The sequence below is a fragment of the Peromyscus californicus genome, unplaced genomic scaffold, assembly GCF_007827085.1.
Source record: "Peromyscus californicus insignis strain IS unplaced genomic scaffold, ASM782708v3 Scaffold_16__1_contigs__length_79575227, whole genome shotgun sequence".
NCBI lineage: Eukaryota > Metazoa > Chordata > Mammalia > Rodentia > Cricetidae > Peromyscus > Peromyscus californicus.
Genome location: NW_026294458.1, coordinates 43,002,707 through 43,019,635, shown reverse-complemented (window position 1 = coordinate 43,019,635; position 16,929 = coordinate 43,002,707). Strand labels below are relative to the sequence as shown.

The 16,929-nt window shown below is 36.5% G+C and overlaps 1 protein-coding gene across 3 annotated transcripts in view; it reads left to right on the top strand.

Moving 5' to 3' along the window:
* Nucleotides 1–16,929, top strand: part of Epha6 (EPH receptor A6) — a 935,524-nt gene that overhangs the window by 370,558 nt on the left and 548,037 nt on the right. For all 3 annotated transcript variants that reach the window (XR_008218857.1, XM_052740946.1, XM_052740947.1), the window contains one exon: nt 7,936–8,091. Coding sequence is in view for 2 of the 3 variants with exons in the window: in XM_052740946.1 (XP_052596906.1) it covers nt 7,936–8,091 (156 nt within the window). In the remaining variant the exon portion in view is untranslated. The remainder of the gene's footprint in view (nt 1–7,935; nt 8,092–16,929) is intronic.

Here is a 16,929-nt window from a genome sequence, read left to right as displayed (position 1 = left end):
AGTATATGGTTTCAGAGTTGATATCCTCTTTTTAATCTGACAAATTTTAAAATCTCGTTACTGCCTGAGGTACTGAGCTCTTGTTTCTTCAGTTCTTTGCTATTTGACAGGTTAAGAAGAATCAGGACCACATATATACAGGTTAATAAAAAGAAACATGGGATTACCTTTCTCATCCCTTCCTACTGATGCTCCCCCAAGAATATTCTGGAGTCCAGTCTTTCTTCCTTACAATCCCTTGCATAGAAATCTGTGGCCTTACAAAAATCCGTTCCACTTTTTACCTCTGCCACTGGATGCTCGGGTCTGGCCAAGTGAGAGGAACACAGAATATCATTGTTGCTTTTCTTGTTGTGGTGAAAGAAAACTACCTGTCAAAAGCAACTTATGGCAGGAAGGATTGATTCAGACTTAGAGCTTGAGTGCAAGTCCATCATGGCATGGGAGTCATGGCCGCAAAGGTATGAGGCAGCGGGTCACGTTGCTCCCACTGTCAAGAAGCAAAGAGAGATAAACACTAGTGCTCAACTTCTAGAGACAGGGGGAGTTTTATATTCTCAGCATTAGGAATTCTCATTTCTACCACCACATAGGATGAACAGGGTTATGCTAATTTCTATCTGTGGTGTGGTATGCATGCCCACATGTACAGTTTATTCAGATGAGTATAGTGGGGGTAGATAGTGAAAGGGAAGGGAAGATTCTATGTTAATAGTTAACAGTACTTCAAATGTTAGTAACCTTCTAACTTGCTCACTGATACATGTGTCAGACTAACTGGTTAACTGGTCCATGGGCTCCTGGGGGTTTTCCTGTATCTTCCCCTCATCTTTTCATAGGATGTTAGGATCACAACTGTGTGATACTGTGTCCTTGTTTATTGGTTTCTGGGTTTTACCTCGGGTCCTCCTCATTACTCAGTAACACTAATCACTTGGCAATCTCCCCAGCCTATAGCAGTTTTTTTTTTTTTTTTTTTTTTTTGGTGTGTGTGTGTGTGTGTGTGTGTGTGTGTGTGTGTGTGTGTGTGTGTGTTTCTATTTGTTGCTCTTAACTGCAGAGCCATTTCTTCAGTCCCTCAGAGATTTTTGAGGAAAACTCTACTGTACTTCATTCATTACATTTGTATTAATGATGAATCCGTCACTCTAGTTACACTGAGTGTGTCTATAGTCAAGGCTAAGTTTTATGACATGTATCATAGGTTTATTTTAAGGAACTAATTAAGAGTCCTCAAATTATAAACATGCTGTTGATGTAGACGCCTGTTGAGTTTAGCTTAAATTATTCAATTTGCATTAATTTTTATATTTTGTCTTTTATAAATGAACCATTTCCATAGCATCTGACATCTATTCCTCTTGTATTGGTGAAATTATTAAGGCCACTCCACGTAGTTAAAAGGGAGGTTTATTTTGTGGGGTAACTTACAAGTGAAGGGATAGTCTACAGGGTCTGGGAAAGGTGTGATGCAGTCCAGCGGTGTTCTCTGGAGAACTTTGCTCAGTCTACCTCCATCATCCAGGGTCCAGGAAGCAAGAGATCCAGCGCATCGGATCTCAGGTCTTCAGGGTCCTCTCTCCGCCCTGGCTTGTAGGTGTGACCTTTACTGAAGCCTCAATGGGGGTTGGAAATTCCAGGTCAAAGCTAGAGTGGCTACCCACTACACTCTTGCCTTTAATCTCCTTGATCATACCTTTAGCAGTGGAGTCAATGCAACCTAAATCAAGAATTCATTTATAACCTAACTGTATGAGTAAAATTCAGCAAAGTATAATTTTTCTATTAAATATAGCTGATTGAATATACCAGTTTACCTCACTTCTCTTAAGACATTTTACCAACAATACCTAGGTTATATAAGTTTACATTAACACAGATAAAATAAGTAGAAAGAGGAAAAGGAAATACATAGTGTGAGAAAGGTTAATATGTCAATATGAATCAGAAAATAAAATGGAGGAATGAGAGCTCACTTAGCGGTAGAATTTTGTATAACTGACTTCATGAGCAAAGCCATTTTGACTTTGGGCTTTTAAATTGAGTATATATGAAGAAGTAGGGATGTTCTTCCCAACAGAATGTCTGGGTTAAATCATATTGGATACTACCAGTTCTCCGAAGTAGTTGCAATAATTTAATAGTTTCAGCAAAAATTGTTATTAAATATCTATTTACCTTTGACATACAGGTTGATGGCAGCAGAATTGTTTTGGATATTGTAACATTTTACAATATGATTAATCAAATAAGTACAGTAGTTAGGAGAATGACATTAAAGAAATAAAAGTCATTTAGATAAATAAGAATTTAAGGGGCATCAGCAATCTGGCACATAAATGACTTCTTATATAAGCCAAGAACCTCCACATAACTATATGAAGAAGTCATTTTTAAGACATGAAACATCAGACAGGTGGATACATAAAAAATAATATGTATAACTTTCACAACTTGACACACAGAATTTTCCCAGCCTTTAGCAGAAGAAGAAAGACTCTGGCACAATCTGGCAATGTCTGTTCCGTGGATTGTGGAAGTGCTCTGAGACTCCAGTGAGATCAAAGCAAATGCACTTTGCAATACTGTTTGAAGAAGGACAGTGATGTTCTTAGAAGGGATTCCAGAGAGGTTCTTTCTGAGTGCTCATTTGAAATTTGCAGTAAACCAGCGAAAAATGGTTTTTAAAGAATTATGTAAAGTGTGCATAATTTTTATTTTTAAAGAAGCAGGAAAAATGTGAAAAGGAAACAATGACCAAATACCACAAGATGGAAAAAAACTAGAAAAATATACTCAAGACCTGAGATTTAGGGGCTAGAGAAACGGCACAGAAGTTAAGCACACTGGCTGTCCTTCTGGAAGACCTAGATTTGGTTCCCAAACCCACACAGAAGTCCACAATGGTCTGTAACTCCAATCCCGGGGATCCAGCATCTACTTGTAGTATTCATGGGTACTACACACACACACAGTGCACAGACTTACAAGCAGACAGAACACCATAAAAATACAAGTTAAAATTAATAATAAATACATAAGATTTGAGTAACCATATTTAGTAAAATACTATAACCATCCCAATTAAAGATCAAAGATCATCAGATTGTATTTGATAGGAACAAGGGAATAAATAAACAGATCAAAGACCAAAAATTGTGCTGCCAACAAAAAACAAATGTCAAGTCTAAAAACACAGATAAAACTAAAAGGTGGTAAAACTGGAATTGATGTATTATAGTTACTATAATAGCTGCTGTAGTTTTCAGCTGTATTTTACTAAATTCAGACTGTGTGTACAGCTTTTTTATAGTGGTTACACCTCAAGAAAGCTGTAATGTGATGTGTTGTATGTGAAGAATAACAAGAACTCTAAAATCTTTGTAGCAGTGAAAGCCAACACTTTGTAGATGTTCAACCAACTGAGGACGATTATCAATGCTAATCTGGTAGTTCAGAGTCTATGCATTACTAAACCTTACCCACAAAGCACAATTCAGGATATATTCAGACTTGGTACACAAAGAGCCTAAGCTGAGTGTATCATATATTTATATAATCATTAAAATGTTTAAAATATTCATCTTAGCTTTTGTTTATACAGGATCAGACAGAAGGCCAGATGTGGGCACACAAAAATCATATTGCATTTTCTGCTGTACAAAGCACAGCACTACAGTCAGATCAGGTGTTTAGAAACGCAACTGCAGTGACTTGGGAGAAAATCTGAGCTGGCAGAAAGCAGAGGAAGGCATTCTGAGATTAATGCATCAGGTCCAGACAGAGATTTAAAAAAACAGATCTGTATGATTCTGGATGGAAGCTACAGTGGGTACAATAATTGGGTGCAATGAGGATTTAAACTGTAGGTCCATATCTAAATAACTTCTTCCCTAAAAGACTAGCAAAAAAAGAAAAAACCAGAAACAACCACATCAGAAAATTTTAGCTTTCCAACAATATTTCACAGAGTAGGAGTATTGACATGTACTGGAAGATATTCATTCCTCTGCTGCAGGCAATCATCAAGCTGTTCTGCTTATTCTCTTCATTGGAAGCAAGAAACACATACCTTATAAGTAGAAAAACAGGGTGTTACAGGGAAAGCAAAAACATATCAGAAAGCCGTTACAGAGTTCTCAAGGTATGGATGCTGTTATTTCATTTCAAGCAGAACTACAAACAAAACTTAAACCACCAACTGAAGAGATATAGACCATTCCTCCCATGTATGCAATTATAGTAATCTTATGGCAAGTACTGGTGAATTTATTATTTATTATCTCATTCAATTTTCTTAAATTGTTATGAAAACTAAATATATACTTGAAATATACTAATAATAGTAGATAGCAGCAAGATGATGCTCATCTGTGTCTTGTGACAGTCACCAAACCTTCAGCTGACAGATATGATACCACAGTTGAAGTAATTTATGACACAATCTGAAGGTATGTAGTCTATATAACATCAGATTTTCATTGTCTTTAATACCAGAATTATATATATATATAATATGCATGCATGCTGTGGGATGGTCTGTATGTCAAATGTGTTGCTGATTGGTCAATAAATAAATCACTGATTGGTCAGTGGCCAGGCAGGAAGTATAGGCGGGACAAGGAGGAGAAAAAAACTGGGAAGTGGAAGGCTGAGTCAGAGAGACACTGCCAGCCGCCATGATGACAAACAGCATGTGAAGATGCCGGTAAGCCACGAGCCATGTGGCAAGGTATAGATTAATGGAAATGGATTAATTTAAGCTGAAGAAAAGTTAGCAAGAAGCCTGCCATGGCCATATAGTTTGTAACCAATATAAGTCTCTGTGTTTACTTGGTCAGGTCTGAGCGGCTGTGGGACTGGCAAGTGAGAGAGATTTGTCCTGACTGTGGGCCAGGCAGGAAAACTCTAGCTACATATATATATATATATATATATATATAAACATAAACATACACACATACATACACAAACATACACATCAAATGGTAAACAGGGAGATATACATGGACTGAGATAGACAGATAATCAAAATCAATGTGAACAATTTCAAATGGAAATTTTTATTTTATTATCTTATTTTTTTGTTTTATTTTATCATCTTGTTTTGTTTTATTATATTATTTTACTTTTTATTTGGGGACTTTATTTTCATTTACTTTTGATTTGATTTTGAGGGACTTACGTATCTCAGCCTGGACTTGCTGTGTCACAAAGGTAATCTTGTATTTCTGATCCTCTTGTCCCCATGTCCTAAGTGCTGAGATTACAGGCGCAGGTTGGCATCATGGCTGGTTTATATGGTGCTGTGCACGGAACCCAGGGTTTCACATATGCTGGCGAAGCACTCTACCCACTGGGATGCATTTAAGCCCTGAGTTTCACTCCTTTGCTCTCTCCTAATAAGTTCATTTTCCTATCTTAGAGCAATCACAAATGCCTTTCAACATAGCATGTTCATCTTACTTATCATGTAGTACTTCTAAAAGGAATAGAAAATCACTTTAAACCTATGATGATAAGCAATGCCATGACCATAGCATAGACTGGGTAGCCATTCATGGTCCTCTGCAGAAAGTCAGTTAGGACAGCAGTCTCTCACTGGACAGTTCTACTGAGTGTGCGAATTTAAGTATCTATTACTGACAGGCATTGTGCCAACCTGCTCTTGTGAATCCCACAGACACAAATGAGTATTTACTATAGGAAATGTGTTGAAATGGCAGTAGATGTGCTGGGGAACTGGATCCATGAGATGGAAAAGACAAGTAGGAGTTAGAACAATGAGTGGGTCATGGTTTTATATTAAGAACATAGATTTGCCAACCCAGAGAATGGCTAACAGCAGACAACAAACAAATACACACATAAAACATGGGGATTGTACAGAAATTAAGGAAGTCCCCTGACAAGTCTTTCACATGTATCAAATACTCTTTGAGGGTCTAAAAATGCCTAGCAGTCTTTTCGGCCCTGGAGATGAACTTTAGCAGATGAAACAGACAGAAATCTCTGCTTGATAAAGCACACAATCTAGGGGGAGATGGATTTTAGAACTAAATGTGCCAAATGTCAGATGTTGTTAAATCACTTAGAGGCAAAGGAAAGCAATGTGGAATTACATGGCATGGCAAAGCAGGGATCACAGTTTCCGAAGAGGGATCCTGGAGGCCCTCAGTGAGAGGGTGACATTTAAAGAAGACTGGCCACACAAGGAGAGTGAGCATAAAGGTATCAGGCTGTGTGACAGCAAGAGAAAAAGACACTTTGATGGGAAAAATTGTGTGCACCCATTTTAGAAGCATGGTGGCACATTAGTCATTGACCTTCTAGAAGGGGCATTGTTGTGTAAATTCAAGGTACCAAAGAAAATAAATAAAACTTAATGTCTTACCAGACATAAGTTAAAAGCAGTCTATTTTTATATACTAAGCTATATTTGTAAAATGCGAGTGGCTGATAAACATTGTAAGACAAGATATTTCTCTGTGCCTTTAAAATAATATTTAAACATTTGAAATAAAGTGTGCCTACTCAAAATGGAAGGGTCTCAATTACATATGTATTTCTATATAAATTGATCTTTTTATATTTAAACTTTAATAAGTAAAAAATTATTTAGCTTCTAAGTAGGGTCAATTTTAAAAAATCATTTTTGAAATTATTAAAAGTTGATCCTATACTGAACTATTTTAAATTGTATAATAAAGAAGCAGTTACTTCTTTTACAAAATATAAATACTTGAGTGCATGAGCATCATCTGAGGTTTTATAACAATACTATAGATCAAGTTTAGAAATCACATTCTTTTTAGAGAATATTTTAATTATGACAATGTCAGCAAATTATATATTATTTACACACTGTCAGGTACTCTTAATCAGTTATATGCATAACACTAGTGTGTAAGCAAGCAAAGAATAGTCTACTGCCGATACATGCTTCCTGTTAAATGATAATGATGCAGGATGAGTGTGTGTGTGTGTGCGTGTGTGTGTGTGTGTGTGTGTGTGTGTGTGTGTGTGTGTGCGTGTGTGTGTGTGTGTGTGTGTGTGTGTGCGTGTGTGTGTGTGTGTGTGTGTGTGTGTGTGTGTGTGTGTGTGTGTGTGTTCCTAAGGACTTACTATAAGGCCTCATACATGCCAGGTAATCATGCACATTCTTGACACTGAGCTACAATCTACCATTTTTTTTCCTTCACTTTTCACTTTAAGACAAGTTGGTTTGTTTTTTTCTTCTAAATTATCCAGCTTGGCCTTGAACTACTTCTGTCCTCTAGGCTAGATCTTGAATTTTCAGTCCTCTTACTTTAACCTCCCAGGAGCTGGGATTAGAGACTTCTCTAGCAGATTATCATGTGGAATTAAGAATCTTCTTACTGAGAATTACTCAATCATTTACCAAAAAAAAAATATTAAGCTAAACCTTCAAAAGCAATACAGTTCTATCATAGACAATAGAATACTAACCTTTAGCATAATTCTTAAGGGTGTACCTTAGCCAAAATGTAAGTTGTAAAGTATTCAAAGTCTGAGGGGGTCAGTGAATTGGCGATACATTTTTGAACAGTCTGACTGACTCAATGTTATTTAATACTAACTCCTTAAAATTCACAAAAACCATCTCTTTTAGGGCCAAGTGTGTGTATCCTCACACATACATAGCCGAGTATTGTGTGTAGACATGAAAATGACTGTGTACATATTTGCATGAATATGTTTACTTTCCAAATTAGCTTACATAATTTTCTAAAATTATAATTGCACCAAATAATTGAATAGTTAATTTTATTTATCAGTATGAGCTTTTATGTTGACCTTGCTGTACATGTGTGAAATTGAATTCTGAGACACAAAGTATGTTTGATTTAAAATGTACAAAACAGAGGAACTTTGGTGTTAACTAAAAAGAATTTGTTTTTCCTTTTTAAACAGCTTGCAGACCAGGATTCTATAAAGCCTTTGCTGGGAACACAAAATGTTCCAAATGCCCTCCACACAGTTCAACCTACGTGGAAGCAACTTCTATCTGTCAGTGTGAAAAGGGTTACTTCAGGGCAGAAAAAGACCCACCTTCTATGGCATGTACCAGTAAGTCTACACATTTCGTATTAGAAAATTCTGTTTCTAATCATCTTGTTCTCTGTTTTAAGCTTTTAAAAATAAATAAATTGGCAAAATCCTGTACCAATAAAGGTGTCTTGAATAATAATAAAATGCTCTCCTCATCATAGCTCCTTTTCAAGCAGTTGCTAAAAGTGTGAAATATTTCCTTTTTAAGCCTTATATAGATCCTTGCTATCCAAGTACCTACCATATTTTGAGGCAGTGCAAAATTTCCCTGGCTAAAATTTGTCTTGAAGAAATTAAAAACTTACAAGTAAAACTCTTCTTTCCTTTACACAGTTTTAGACGTATTGTTAGAGAAATATGAAATTCATCACTTGAGGGAGACTCCAGAGGAAAACTTTAATCCAGTCTTTGTGACTGACTTGCAGATGAGCTTGGGTTTCCTCAACATCTGGCTTTAAAGGAGGGTACTTTTGAGTTTGTACACATTTCTCTCCTCTCTCTCTCTCTCTCTCTCTCTCTCTCTCTCTCTCTCTCTCTCTCTCTCTCTGTCTCTGTCTCTCTGTCTCTCTTCTCTCTCAGTAGAATACTCAAATTAGATGTGAAGGTCATTTCAACAAATGCATGCAGAATTTTAAAATGATTTGTTTTCTATTATTTAAGAATTGTGAAGTATCTATACATTTTAAAAAGTGAAAATAATAACATCACTAAAATAGGCAGAAATGGAATGTCACTTTTTAGTTTAAACTATTTAGATTCATAAACAAGATATTATAGGTGACAATTTGCCTTTTTTGATGATGAATAGGTGATTAAATGTTAAATTGAGAATTATATAAGTGGTTGAAACGATAACGTCTCAATTTTAGGTTTTCCTGTTTTTGAAGCATCCCTTTTAAAAACTTCATTATTTTTCATTCTTTGAGAATTTCATACATAGTTATAATGGGATATTATCACATTCCCCAATGGGACTATGCCCCTCTCTAACTTCCTATGTGCTCTAATATATCACCATCTTAACTTTGTCATTTTCTTTTGTTTCTTTGTTTGTTTCTTCTTTCTTTCCTTCCTTCCTTCCTTTCTTCCTTCTTTCCTTCCTTCCTTTAATTTGATAACCCACTATGTCCAATTAGTCTTGCCCACATGTACTTGGGTTAGGTCCCATCCATTGGAACACTGGACAACTACCAATGGCCACAAGCTCAAAGAGGAACCAACCTTGTTTGGTGCAATGTGGCTTGTGATTTTGCCAGTTTTATCAGTGCTTTGGATTGACTCTTATTTATTTTCTATTCTGAATGTTGATATAATAAATTCAAATTTTATCTTTAAAATGCTTCTAGTTCACTTTCTCACTGCAACAATGCAAATACCTTGGAAGAGCGGCTATATTTGGTTGCATCTACTGTTCACTTTGAATTACTTCTTTATTGCATTTAGATTTATGATACGTACCCTACTGTGTTCAGTTTGCCTTCTGCCACTTGAAATAACTATATCACAAAAATTTACCAAAGATCCTCATCTCCATTTGCATTAGAAACATCTTTGTCCTGTTATTCACTTCACTTGATTCTGTTGCACACTGTTCTTGAAACTGTATGTGACTTGTCCTAACCTTCTGATACATTAAAGACACCATGGCCCAAAGACACTCAGGGAAGGGATATATTTATTTCAGCTTGTTAGGGTTAGTCAGTCATTGAAAGAAGTCAAAGCAGGAATGCAATCTGTATTTTGAAGCAGAAACCATGCAGTAATGCTATTTGATGGCTCTCGCCCATGTCTGTGTTTAGCTGGCTTCCTTATATAGCTCAGGATCACCTTCACAGGGAAATGGTGCCATTCACGGTAGGCTGGACCTTCCTTTGTCAATTAACAATCAAAATAATCCCCCATAGCCATGCTCAAGGACAAGGTGATCTAGACCATTCCTCAAGCTAGATGTTCCTCCTAGATGACTCTAGGCTTTTGTCAAGTTGACAAAGTTAATGAGGGCATAACTTTCAGTCTGAAACATTTGCTATTTCCATTTCACCCTCCTAATCTACTGTTTTATGTTATGACACTGGTAGTTTTTCTTCTTCCTCTGTTAGATGTTGGCTTTATTCATGTCACTTGTTTGCCTTGTCAGTACATTCTTACTCTCTCCCATAGTTAGAACTGTCATCTGAAGGTAGATAATGCTGATAATTTTGTATAGTCACAGTCTTGTATTCTGAGGACCAAAGTCTTCTTGCTTGAGGGTTAAGGAATCTGATCACCTGTAAACCCTACAGAAAACTGCCCACTCCTCTGACCGGCATCTGTCATGGTACCTTTGCAAACGTTCTGGACTTCAAAGATGCCAAGTTTGTTTCCTTTCTTAGTAACAGAATGTCCACAATCTGAAGCATTCTCTCCCCTAGGCTTCTTAGGGACTTTTACATTCCACTTTCCAGGGTCACGTATCAGCTCTTAGGATGGTTATTTTCTGACCAGTCTTTCAAAAATGGCACCTGTCCCACTTAATCTTTTCTGTCATCGTGTCTTACATTGTATGCATTATGCTATTCTTTAACATCCTGGCTTTATTTATGTACCTGCTGCACTCTTTATTGTCATTTTATCGCATCAGACTACAAGAGCCATGGGACCAGTGATGCTTTTTGCAGACTGCAACCTCACCGCTCAGAATAGTACCTGGCATACAGAAGGGCCTTAATATTTGATGAACAGAGAAACTAATCAGTCCAAGCTTAACTTGACAGATCCAGTTTTATTACTCTCGACCTTCACTTGCTCATCCATCCTTGTTCTGTTTTCCTTCACTTTATGAACCTTCATTTATCCATGCTTTCAAGACAGAAGCCCTAATTGTACTTCAAACCAAGAACATCCAAGGTCAACACTCATCTCATCTTTCTCCCTCCAACATTAATTGTATCAAGATCCTTGAAATAGACCTAACATTCACTTACACTAAAAACAACCTTGCCAACTTAGACATATATTATTAAATTAAATTATTGAAATCTTTTTCAGTCAATTGTAAGTCAAAGATAGTAAGAATAAACAAGTAAAATATGAAATATCTTCTCAGATATTTTAATATATTTCATACACTCTAAACTTTATTTCTCAGATGATTCATTAATGGAAACTCTGTACTTTCCAAGGGGATCTGTGGTTAGTGGTGCACACCTCTAATCCCAGCAGTCAGAGGCAAAGGCAGGCAGATATCTGTGAGTTTGAGGCCAGCCTGGTCTATAGTATAAGTGTCAAGGCTACACAGAGAAACCCTGCCTCCAAAAACAAAACAAATAAACAAAAAACAGACAATAAAACAAAAACCAAACAATAACAACAGTAAAAGTACTTATGGAACAGTAAGGAATAGACATGATACATGAAATGTTAATACATAAATGAGAGCAAGGTCAGAAAAAAACAGTATAAATCTATGATCCTAGCATTTTTGCTTTTCCTCATGATTTTAAACGGTCAGGACTTTGCTTCTTTAGCACAACTGAACAGGTGCTGCAGGATTTACCCATTTAATGATCATTTACATTGCCTATTTAAAAAGGTTCCAACTGAATGCAAATCATGCATGCACACACCTCTATTGCACACCAGTACATATACTGTTTGTATTGTGATTGTCTGAACATGTAATCAAATACCCTGCTAGTAAAACTGTTTCTGGCAACTTCATTCTTAATACACAGGAAAATATCATCTCTTTGTATCTGATATACAATGACAGTGATTGGGAAGGAAGTACACAACTTCAATTTACTTTTGCTCTAAAGCTAACACTGTGAAGCGTGGTTTCATTATTGCTGGAATAATTGGCCACTTCAGAGCGTCATTATTCTCTCATTCTTATTTTGAGCACAATAAATGCTGTGTGCGGTACAGCAGGTGAGTTCCCTCCTTTCAGCTGCTCTAATCAGGACCTATACTTCCTGGATTGTTACAGAAGGCTCAATCCAATCCCTCTGCTCTGCTGGCTTCCTCCTCATTTCTAAGCCTTCTTTTTATTTTTTTTCTAGTACTCTTTTCCCAAAACTCAAATTCTGCATGGAAGATATCATACTTGGGTCTTGATTGTTCACATCACAAACTAAAGCACAAAAGCAAAGGTGATGTTAGGTGACCCACTCTAAACAATTTTGTAGCAGCCACAATTGTGCAGAAGCCAGAAAGCAAGAAGAGAAACAAAATTAGTTTTTATTACCTCTAGCAGGCTTCATTGTGTTCTGTATTGGTTTTTGCTATAGAAAGCATCTCTAAATATGTACTGAGTTCATTGTAATATTGTAATTTCAAATATTAAAATGACCCTATGCTACAGAATAGGCACCTGCATTAATCAATCTCAGCTTCACCAGTATCCAAGATGTCACCCGAGTTTCATGAAATAGTCCAGGTACAGTCACTTTAATAGATATTTCAGCAGAGTTTCATTCACTAAATTATCTGGAAAATCTATTTTTATTGGAAGAATTATTAGGAGGAGAGTCTGCTGATGTTGGAGAATCAGTAAAAACTTGTTACCACTGTGAATCTCTCTCTGGCCTCTACAGTGAGACTTGAAGAAAAATGTCCCACTCGATATTATCAAATTGCACATAGGAGACTAATTATCCAAAAGCACCCATAGTTTCAAAGAAAACATTCATAATTATCCTTAATGTTATGTGTTTCTAGGAAGATTTATTAATCTTTGTTAATTAATCATTAATCATTTAATCATTAATTAATGTATGCTTGAATCTACTCACTGTTTTGCTTTGCTCTGCCAAATGATGATAACTTAATCCATCTGTATTTTTGTCTTCCATTTCTAATGGATGCTATTTTAAGTAACTGAATCAAGTAAGAAAAGGGCTCAATGTAAGCGTGCACTTTTCTTTCACTGTAGTAGGTAAATTGTGTAACACCAAAGACCTAAGAACAACAACTCACTTTCTAGTTTATATTTTCCCATTTATTCTTGATGTGAGCAGCTACAATACATTTCTGCAATTCATTTTTGTTGTATTATCCTGGATTACATGAAATAAATCATGTGAAATACTAAGGACACTCTTTAGATTTAGGTAACAGTTTTTAATGCAAACTTGAGAGGTACACAAGTGATCAGTTCTGCCCGCAGAAAGCAGAGCTGTCACAAAGCGGGTAACGTTTAACTCTGAGTGGAACTGTTCTGTAATGCAGAAAGTACCAGCAATCTATGAATTGAATACACAGAGGCATTCTTGTGTGACACTCTTCCTGGGGAGACATGAACAAACATCTCTTCACCCCAGATAGGGCAATGATGACAGGCCATAGCAAGGAGACCACCAAACACCAAAGTCCAATTTGGTGAACCAGTGCATTGTTTTGAGGGAACTTATAGAAATGTGGGTGATGACTACTAAAAGGGGTAAGGATGACTCAAAAGCAGATGCTATATGTAAAGTCCACCCTAGCAAAGGCGACAATTCATGAAGACTGGAAACCTACAGCTAACTACTTAGCACCCAAGTAGCTCAATAGGACAGTTTCCCTGCTAGGGCAGCTCCTTTGCTCCGAGCTTCTTCCAGCTTGCTCACCGGTGTCTGTTCCTCCAGCAGTTCCTACCCTTTCTATAAATTTGAAGAGAGAGTAGCCTAGAGTATCTTGTCATTTTAGGGACTTCCTGAGGCTTCTTGGTTGTTTACTTCATGAGTCAGTAGGAGCCTCTCCCAGGAATTTCCTGAGTCTTTAGAATGTACTGTGCCTTAAAAATTATTGAAAGAAAAAATGTTAAAGATAGGGTGCAACAAAAAGGAAGGAAAGATTAAAGAACGGACAGTGGCCAGGTTATGAACACTTGGAGACAAAGCTGAGAACCTTGGACTTTATTCCACAAATGAGTGGTACTTGGTCTATTAATTTATACTTGTATTTTAAAACTTTAAAAATAACATAAAATATAGAATATCATTCAATTCTTCAAACATAGTACTATGAAAATGTTAATGGATACTCATTCTTCATTTTAGAAATAAGTTTAGCTATTTAAATTAAATGTGAGAATATTAAAGATGAGAAGGCAATTTGTCTTGCTATGAAGAATGGAAAAAAGTATGCAATGCTGAATTCTGAGAATTATTTACTTTGATAACTTATATTGAATTGTTTTCCTTTACAGGATTAGTTGATTAATTTTTATAAGACGAGTCTCTTGTAAAGAGACTACCATGGGTTGCTGATTTGTGCGTTCTAAAATTGTTGAGTTGACAGTAATTTGAAGAAAATAACTGCACAAAATGCTGTCTAACTCTGCTTTGCCAGGATTTCTATGTCTATGTAGACTACAATGTGCTAACATTATAACAAACATAAAAAGGCCCTCCCTAACATCATGCCATTCCTGATTGACTCTCACGGAACTGTTGTACTTTCTTACACTAATTGGTTTGTTGTTGTTGTTTTTCATCCAAATTGTTATAGTTCTTTCCTTGGATCAAGGTTAGAATCACAGCTTTTTGGCTTCCATCCATTTCCAAAAACATAAATATTTTTTTTTTTTTTTTTTTTTTTTTTTTTTTTTTTTTTTTTTTTTTTTTTTTTTTTTTTTTTAAAGATTTATTTATTTATTATGTATACAGAAGAGGGCGCCAGATCTCATTACCGATGGTTGGGAGCCACCATGTGGTTGCTGGGAATTGAACTCAGGACCTCTGGAAGAGCAGTCAGTGCTCTTAACCTCTGAGCCATCTCTCCAGCCCCCAAAAACATAAATATTTAATTACAGAATTTGAAAAAAAAATGAAAGTCCAATATTCTCTCAGTAGAGGCCTCTGTTAAATATAGTTAAAAAGATTTAGGCATATCGTTACAGTAACAATACAATGGCCTATAAAAGCCAAAATCCATATTGAGAGATGACAATATGACTTCTAGAGTTTTAACATAAACCTATATAGAGGTTTGAGAACATATTTTAGGGTATTATTAAGATCTAAACTTGCACATTTTTGCTGACCAGATGCATTTACCTTTATTTAATTGAAATCACAGCCATATACACTTACCAACATATTTACCTAATCACTTCTAGAAGGTTAATTGGATTCTTTTAATGTTAATTCCATATGGATAACATTGAACTATTACTCTATCATATTTAATATCCTCTACATGAAAAATTGGCTTTATGCTAGGAATTAATATTATTATGTACCTTAGAGTTATTGAAATAAATAGGGTAGCAACTTACAAACTAGAAAATGGATAAAAGATTATCCCAGCTCATGGTTTCATAAACTGCAGTCTCTAGTTCCATGTATCTATCTCTGGAGTCATCATCAAGGCAGATCATCATCAAGGCAGGTCATCAAGGTGGAGAGGGCATGTTGGAACAAACCACTCACCTCATGCCAGCATGGACCCAGAGAAAGCAACAAAGGAACCAACCTTTCAATATCCCTTCCAATGACACACCCACAAAGACCTAATTCTTCCATCTAAGTTCTGTGTAATGAAGTTCTTACAACCTTCAACAGCACCAGAGGTTAGCACCATAGTATTCAGTTTTAGATTTCAGATTCAAACCACAACATTTTGGTCTAATTTTCTTTACTATTAACAACTAAAAACAACAAAAAAAAGAAATCCATGATCATTTGAGATTGAAAATTTAAGAAGACTTTTAAAGAATTAACATATTATGATTAAAAAATGCAAATAACATACCACACAAAAGCTGAAATATAATCCTTAAACTTGCTTTACTTCTCAGTCAGCCTACATTTAGGCCAGTGATTCTCAACCTGTGGGTTGCAACTTCTTTTTTCTTTCTTTTTTTTTTTTTAAAAAAAAAATTAGGAGATTTCTATTCATTTTACATACCAGCCACAGATTCCCCTCTCCTCCCTCCTCCTGCCCCCCAGCCTTCATCCTCCAACCCACGCCCCATTCCTACCTCCTCCAAGGCAAGGTCTCCCATGGGGAGTCAGCAGAGCCTGGTACATTCAGTTGAGGCAGGTCCAAGCCCCTCCTCCCTGCACCAAGGCTGCACAGAGTGTCCCACCATAGACACTAGGCTCCAAAAAGCCAGCTCATGCACCAGGGATGGGTCCCGATCCCACTGCCTGGGGGCCCCCTAAACAGTTCAAGCTAAACAACTGTCTCGCCTATCCAGAGGGCCTAGTCCAGTACCATGGGGGCTCCTCAGCTATTGGTCCATTGTTTATTGGTCATGCATTTCCACTAGTTTGGCTGGTCGTCTCTGTACATTTTCCCATCATGATCTTGATGTCCCTTGCTCATAGAATCCCTTTGAAGGTCAAGTGACTCTTTCACAGGTGTCACCCAAGACCATCGAAAAACACAGATATTTTCACTATGATGCATGACTGCAACAAAATTAAAGTTATAAAGTAGCAATGAAAACAGTGTTATGGTTGGGGATCACCACAACATGAGGAACTGTATTAAAGGGTCACAACATTATGGAGGTTGAGAACTACTGATTTAGACTGTTCTGTAGAATTCTGGTATTTCTCCACATATTTCTTAGATAATAACCTGCAATGAACCAATTTTGAGGAAATGCTAGAGTCAACACAGCAAAACAAATTGCATTACTTTTGTTCTGGTGGCAATGGGCCAGAAGACTCTTATTTGAACACTGAATTTGGTTTTATTTGATATCATGCGGGATTTCATATATTGCACAGTGATATTTAGAAAGACACAGTTACACTTTAAAACAATTTTCATTAAGAAAAAATAAAGCAAAGCTATAACATACCTAGCCTCTGTGGGGAGAGAGGAAGAAGCATCTGTGGAACCAGGTGCTTTATTGGGAAGAGGAAAAGAAGAAACAGTTGT